The 7,277-nt window shown below is 48.8% G+C and overlaps 1 protein-coding gene across 12 annotated transcripts in view; it reads left to right on the top strand.

Annotated features, from left to right (window-relative positions):
* The first annotated feature begins 2,591 nt into the window (after positions 1 to 2,591).
* NFIB (nuclear factor I B) overlaps positions 2,592 to 7,277 on the top strand; it is a 227,494-nt gene continuing 222,808 nt past the window's right edge. For 5 of the 12 annotated variants that reach the window (XM_059656644.1, XM_059656643.1, XM_059656653.1 and 2 more), the window contains exon 1: positions 2,595 to 3,769. In XM_059656644.1, the coding sequence (XP_059512627.1) occupies positions 3,740 to 3,769 (30 nt within the window). In that variant the 5' untranslated portion in view covers positions 2,595 to 3,739. Of the gene's footprint in view, positions 3,770 to 7,277 lie in introns of all 12 variants that reach the window. The other 7 variants (XM_059656646.1, XM_059656648.1, XM_059656649.1 and 4 more) reach the window with 5 other exon arrangements.

The raw sequence follows: 7,277 nt of genomic DNA on the forward strand, positions 1-7,277 counted from the left end.
AATGGTTTCTGTTGGTAAGGGAAACTCATCAGGGAGGAGGGGCGGCGATGTCTGCAGACACTTGCCCAGGGCTCAGCACTGGGCCTCTTTTGCCAGGGGACAGCGGCTGGATCTCTGGCTGAAAGGAGTGCTCTCTGGGTGCCAGGATTTCACTGGGGGTGGTGTGGTGAGGAGGGAGGGAAGAAGGGAGGGAAAGAGAGAGACGAGACGGGCACTTGATTTTTTTTTAAAGAGACCCCGAAAAATAATGGCTTTTGTAAGAGTCCAGGCATTCAAAGAGGTGTGTTCAAGGACATGAGTGCATTTATGCCATGGGGAATGTCTTTTATGGTAAATTAACTCCGGTTAAATTGAATATCTGTTCAAAGGGAAACTCTAGTAGTTAAAGCTGGTATTATCAGTAGAGCTTCCCTGCCGGCTCCCCCCCGACCCCGCCCCCATGTCGGTGAGAAAGGGATGCAGTGTAATGTACAATACAAAGTGATGCTGGGGGAATTTTTTAAACATTTAAAATGAGATTGCCTAAAAATTTCCGAGAGATAAATGAGTATTTATTTGGATTAACCCCCGCGGTCACCTCATGCCTTTGATCTGTAAAGACTGTCAACTTTATCCTGACTTTTCAAAAAGAAGAAAAGGCCCACACAAAGGAAATTAACGTCGTTAGAACGCCGACTGGAGGATTTTGCCTCGGGGAGCAGGAGGCTGTGCCCTAAAGGGTTAACGCGGGGTTAGTTCTCGAAATTTCCCCGACGTTACCTGCCTTCCCAGATCCACCGCCCCCTCTCCCCGGCCTCCACTCCCCACCCCCAGCGCCTTTCTTCTCCGGGCCCTTGGTTTACGGGGGCTGCAGCTGGTAGACTTGGCAAGCTCGCCTCATTAAGAGCGCTCTTTGAAAACGGACTGTGTTTGAGCATTTCCCTAATGAGGACAGGACGGGGTTAAAAAGTGACCATTTCATGGTTGACTTGAACCTGCCTACTTTTCTTGATGTGTCGTTGTGAAATGCTTGATGTGGATAACTCCCACTTGGGGAAGGAAAAGTCACTGGTTGCCTCAGGTCCGCGGCGGGGAGAGAAGGGGGGCGGGGACCGTGGGCAGAAGCGGGTGAGACCGGGAGAGGAGAAAGTTGAGAAAAAACAATCCAGAGGGAGGGAGAGAGGGTAAGAGAAACGGGGAATCAGGGGAGAGCCTCGGAACACCCCCACAGCACAGTTGGAAGTGGGGGTCTCGCTCCTGGGGCTGGGGCAGTCGAGCCCCACTCCGAGCCCCAACCTTCCGCGGCAGCCCCGGGCTAGGTAGACGCGGAGTTCTTCGCGCTCACTTCTTCTCTCCATTGTCTGGGCAGCCTTTGCTTCTACCTCTTCCCACCCACCCTCTGCGGAAAACAGGGATTTTGGGGGCGGCGTGCGTGAGTCTGCGAGCGCGCCAGAGAGTGTGTGCCGAGGGTAGAGAGGGTGCAAAGCAAACCTCCACCCTCAGAAGACCCAAAATCAAGTTCATTCACTCGGGGGCTGCGGCCGGCGGCCCGGGTGGGGGCGGGGCCCTCGGCGCCCAAGCGGAGCGGGCGCGGCCGCCTCTGCAGGGCAGTAGCGGCACACGCATCCCGCGCGCGCGCGCCCGCCCGTCCGCCCCGCAGCCCCGAGCGCGCCGCGGCCCCGCCCAGCCTGCACCCCGGCGGGGAGGGAGCCGCTTTCCGCTGGCGCCCCGGGCCCTAGGGGGTGGGGGGTGGGGATTGGGAGTGAGCCAGCGGAGCTGCAGGAGGAAGGGAGCGGAGCGGGCCGCGGGATGGGGAGGAGGAGGAGGGAGCGGGCACTGGCGGCAGCTCGGTCCGGTCCTCCCTCTCCGAGCTGGGCCACGTGCACGGGGGCACCCCAGGGAGGGCGGCCGGCCGCGGGGAAGCGCTGCTGCTGCGGGGCAGCCCTGGGGCGCGGGCCCCGGAGTGGGAGACCCCGGCAGACCCCGCCTCCTGACGCGCCGGCGCGCCCCAACTACTTGAGCCCAAGTTCGCTCAGGCCCCCGCCTCCCCCGCCTCCCCCTCCTCCCCTCCGCCGGCGGGTGAGCCGGACCGCGCCCGCCCGGGGTGTGAGAGTCGGCGCCCCAGCCTGAGCCCCAGGGCGGCCGGGGTGTGAGGGAATTTTCCATTCGTTCCTTTCTCGGGCCCAGACCGGCTCAGTGTTTCTCCCACTCGGCTGTCCCCGCGGCTTAAAGAGTCCGCAACGAGCACCGAAAGCTCTCTTCCAGGGCGGCTTTTCGTGTGTGTGTGTGTGTGTGTGTGTGTGTGTGTGTGTGTGTGTGTGTGTGTTGTGGGGAGGGTGCGGGACTTACCAAAAGGGCGGAAAGATCTATTTTGGGGAAAAAAAACACCCAAAACACAAAAACACAAAACCCCCCAAACAACTATGGTTTTGTTGCACTGGTATGAAACCTTAAACAAATGAGAGAGAGACAGACAGAGAGAGAGAGAGAGAGAGAGAGAGAGGAGAATATAGGAGAGAGAGAAAAGAGAAGGGAGGGAGGGAGGGAGGGAAAGAGAAGCTGGAGGAGGAGGAGGAAGGTGGGGGGCGGGGGTGTGGAGAGGCTGGTGCAAAAGGAATGCGCGTTTGCAGGAGGAGGAGTAAAGCGATGATTGTGTAATTAAATAATAAAACAATCCTTAAGTCTGATTTGGAGAGAGCTCGAGCGGGGTCCAGAGGGTGGAACCGGTGAATTTTTCAACTTCCAAGTTTTGCAAGGAAAGAAAGCGAGAGAGGGAGGGGGGAGAGAAAGAGCCCAGAGCAGAAAAGAGAGGAGTTTGGAGCCGAGCGGGAGAGCGGGATTTATCGTTCGGGATTTTTCAGGAGCTCGTTCCGATCCCCTTGGGCTCTGGGCAGCGGCGGCGGCGGCAGCCTCCTCCCTCGGCCGGGTCAGACGCGGGGCGAGGTGGGCGGCCGGGCGGGCGTGGAGAAGCCGGCGCGAGCGGCGGCGGCTGCAGCCAGGGGACCGCGCGTCAGGAGCCTCTTCCACCCGGGAGACCTGTGCTCGCGTCCCCTCCCTCACCCCGGCCTCTCCCTTCTCCCCCCCCCCACCCCGCCCCCACCCGGCCCTCTCCCGCGCGCGCCCCGCCACCCGCGCGCACTCGCTCACGCTCCCTCTCGCGCACACACATGGTCGGCTCGCGGCAAAGTTTCGCCTGCGATCGCCACTCGGGAATCCTGCGGCAGGGCTCCGGGCTGTAACCTTGAACTTTCCCAGTGCGGTGACACATTCTCTCTGCTCTTGCTCCCGCCCTCTTTCCTGCGCCCCCCACCCCGCCTTTTTTAAAAAAGCATTTCACCACCAACCACTACCCCAATCCAACCCGCACCGATCCTTCGCGCACCTCCTAGCTCCCAACAACAACAACAACTGCAAAACAGAAAACAAATCCCCAAACCCAGGCGAAAAGCAACCAGCACCGGCAGCGGCAGCGGCGGCGGCGGCGGCGGCGGCCTGGGAGAGCACGGCCGGCGCGCTCGGACGGCAAGGTCTAAAAGTGTAGATTGGATTTCACCCCGGGAAATCTAGCACGCCGAGTGAACTTGAATCTTTGGCTATTTAAGGAGGACTGGGTTTGTTTCGAAGTTGCGGCGATCCAGCGACCCCGTCCTGATTGATCGCATCGCGGGGCTCCGATGACTGTAAAATGAATAGATGAAATTCTGGCTTCTCGAAGATTGTCTTGGGCATCTCCTGGAAAGTGCGTTTTAAAGGCGAAGTCATGATGTATTCTCCCATCTGTCTCACTCAGGTACATGTCTTGATCGCGCTTTGGGGCTTTCTCTCCAGCCCGAAATGCCTTTGTTTTGTTATGTTGCTTTCCTCTGCAGACAGTTCAAGGCTTTTTTTAAAAAAACTTAACCTCTGAAACCCCCGTCCCTCGAAAAAGTGGCCGGGAGTTGTGACGGGATTTACCGGGCGGCGTGGGAGCCGGCGCGCGGCCTCTAGCCCACGGCCACCGCGCGCGCTCAGCCCCGCGCTCCGGGCACGGAGAGCGGGCGCCCGCGTGCTGCCAGGGCGAGGCCGCCGAGGGTGGGCAGGGCCCGGGCCCACGACAGCTAGTCCCTGCGCGGCCCCCGGAGTGCGTGCTGCGGCGCGGCGCCTCTGCCCGAGGTGCCCGCCACCCCTCCGGTTCTTGCTCGCGCGCCCCGCCGCAGCCTAGGCTTTAGAGGGGCTTTAGGAGGGAGTAAGCCCTCATCAGCCACCAGTGAACTTGGACGAGGGGACTCGAGCAGGAGTCCTCGTGGGCACCTTTGGACTTCGCTGCGGGCTGTGGCCCGGCGACGAAGCCAGGCGGAGGTTGTGGTCGGGGGGATCCATTCCTTTGCGTAATTTGGGGATCTGAAGCTCTGGTCCTTCATGATCTGCACTTGGCTGTTTACAGTGACCCCGCCACAAAGGTAGCCTTTACCTTAACACCAGTTAGCTGGTCGTGGTGAAAGTTAAGGACTTTTACAACACGTTCATTTTGTGCAGACCTGTTCATTTGACGATCTTCAGGCGTAGCTCCTATGGCAGAATGTAATGCTGGAAAAAGTAAAGTCTTTTTTTAAAAAAAAATATGCACGTTGAAAATTGGCCTAAGACTTTAGGAACAATGTTATGAAATAAAATCCTGGCTTTATACTTTTTGAAAGAGCAGAAATTGTATAATTTTAAACCAGACGGTCAATTGGAAAAGTGACCAGACCGAATAGACTTACCTGGGGGTGGTTTTCATCGCTGCCCAGCTAACTAACCAGCTAAGGAACTCACTAAGTATCTTAGCTCTGAGCTGTTATTTGAAGCAGTATTTTAAACCTCTGGAGGTGTGGGGCAGTTTACTTTAGCTTTTAGGAGGATGTAGCATGATTGGTCATCCATAACCATTTTCTTTGACATTGGCATAAAGACTAAACAGTTAAAGAAGTGTCACCTCCTCTTAGGTGTGTTGCAATTTAAAAATATTCCAATATCACGATGATGCATTTTTATAAGGGACAAATGATTAAGATTTCAATTGTATGACAATTAGAAGCCATTGTGATTCAAAAGGACTGAGGCATTCATAAATTGTGAATGAAGATGAAAACAATGATAAGGCTTATTCAGTGATTGGATACAGTCCTGTAGCTTTTTGGCTGACACATTTTTTATTGTTTATATTTTGTTTGGCATCTGAGTATGATTAACTTAGATATGGCTATTTTCAGCAAGTAAACGTGCACTTTAATTTAACAAAACTGGAAAAATGAGTTGCTGAGCTAGTTGTCCTTTAAAAGCTAAGAATAATGACCAATAAATATGATGATTGAACTGTGTCAGGTAAAACGAATTTCCTTTAGTTGTAAAAGTGACATTTCATATTACCCATCATCAGGAATTTTTTTTCGCTTTCTGGTAAACTATGGCCATTTGATATTATTTTTACATTATTGAAGCATTATTCAAATAAAACAAATTGAGATAAGCGTTACACTTGCAAAGTACTGACTCACTTATTCTCACCTGTACACGATTGCTTTTCTGTTTTAATTTATGTTTCCAGCATTGGCTTTTTAGAAACATTGCTAGTGATTTACATACACTGCATTTTTTCTTTCCTCTAAACATGTATTGAAAACTCACTAACTTTACCTTAATTTGTGTAAGTTAAAAATAAAATTGCAGCTTCTAGACATATGGACTGTTCGAAGCATATACTGCATCATCATTCTGCTATCACATTAGTAGTCAAGAATACATACTCACCAACACTAATTCATGGTGACTAATATTATCTACTGTTTAATAATGTAAATCTATGTTGATGTATTAAAACTATTTTGGGATTTAAAGTCTATGCAAGAGCAGGTATTTTAGCTTTAGAATTCTCACTTAACTAATACTTTCTATGTGACTTTATAGGTAAGGTAAGGTAAGGTGTTGTAAATGTAAGGGCACCTTAATTATGTTGCTTTTACATCAGATCAATAATTTGGTTTTGTATTGGAAGAGCCTTATAACTGTAGCAAAACACTTTTTTTGGATTTTAAAATACAAAATAGAGAAATATTCTCAATTGGTTGAAAACTTTATAAAGTTTCAATTGTTGAAATGTCGAGATTTTTAGAAAGGATTTTAATTCAAAAAGAGCTACAGTTAAAGTTGATATGTAGCAGAATGTTATGCAAAAGTATCAGTGAATCTATAAATCAGTATTTATAAATCAGTATTTATGCATCACTGTGAATCAGATATAAAAGGATAATTAAGAACCATCATATATAAGATAGTATATGCTTTTTCTAAAATTACTGTAAAATCCTTAATAATAATAACTTTCACTTGGCATGTTTGCATTGATTTTTTTTTCATTGTCTTTCAAGTTCTGTAGTTACATTTTTAAATGGTTTATCGTTAAATAGCAATACTCCAAGAACATCTAGTATTTATTCATTAGCAACTATATTGGTCTAATTTTCCATTCTTTCCATGGAAACCATTGTTGCTGTGAAGAAAAATCAATATTTTTAGTGGAATTAGGACTGTTTGCTTTTATATTTGAAACTTGTAACTTGTCACTTATTTTATCAATTTAGTTAAACTAAAAGAAGTTTTAAAGAGCATTATTGAATCTCAGTGTATTTTAATAAAAATTCTGGAAGAGCAAGGTGATAATATAGAGCCATTAGATCTTAGATCACTTTGATGCCTTGCTTTAAAAAATAATTTTCATAATTGTTTAAAGTGTTATTGGGATAATCTATTAATTAGGACATTTGAATACCTTAATCACCTTTTTTTTGGATGAAGACAGTTACTGTGCTTCGTATTAATGCCACTCAAAATTATGAAAAGTATATTGCAACTTAGCATTAGAAAACAATCACACTTAGGAGATGACATTTTAGGCACGCTAGTACAGAAATATATGTGACATAGCAAACCTCTACTTAGCGTCATTTTTTTTTTGAGGACATGTTTTATCAGTAAGTGCTTCACTTGAATGGAATCCTCATAATAGTAGAGCCCTGAAATATATTCGGGCAACTTTGTGGACTGTGAAAGTTTGCTATTCCTATTTAACAATAATGAAAACAATTTTTTAAAACATTACTTAGCAGCCTCGGTGACAAACTCAAGGCAACTACATAAAACATTGTTTTGTGTGCAGTTACTGAGACATTCTAAATTCAACCCTCAACTTGCAGTTTGATTGTTTAAAAATAATTTATTAAAATTTTGAGATCTGTTACGTGATAGATGATTTGAAACGCAAACAAATGTAATCGAAAATA

Source organism: Myotis daubentonii, chromosome 11, assembly GCF_963259705.1.
Source record: "Myotis daubentonii chromosome 11, mMyoDau2.1, whole genome shotgun sequence".
Lineage (NCBI taxonomy): Eukaryota > Metazoa > Chordata > Mammalia > Chiroptera > Vespertilionidae > Myotis > Myotis daubentonii.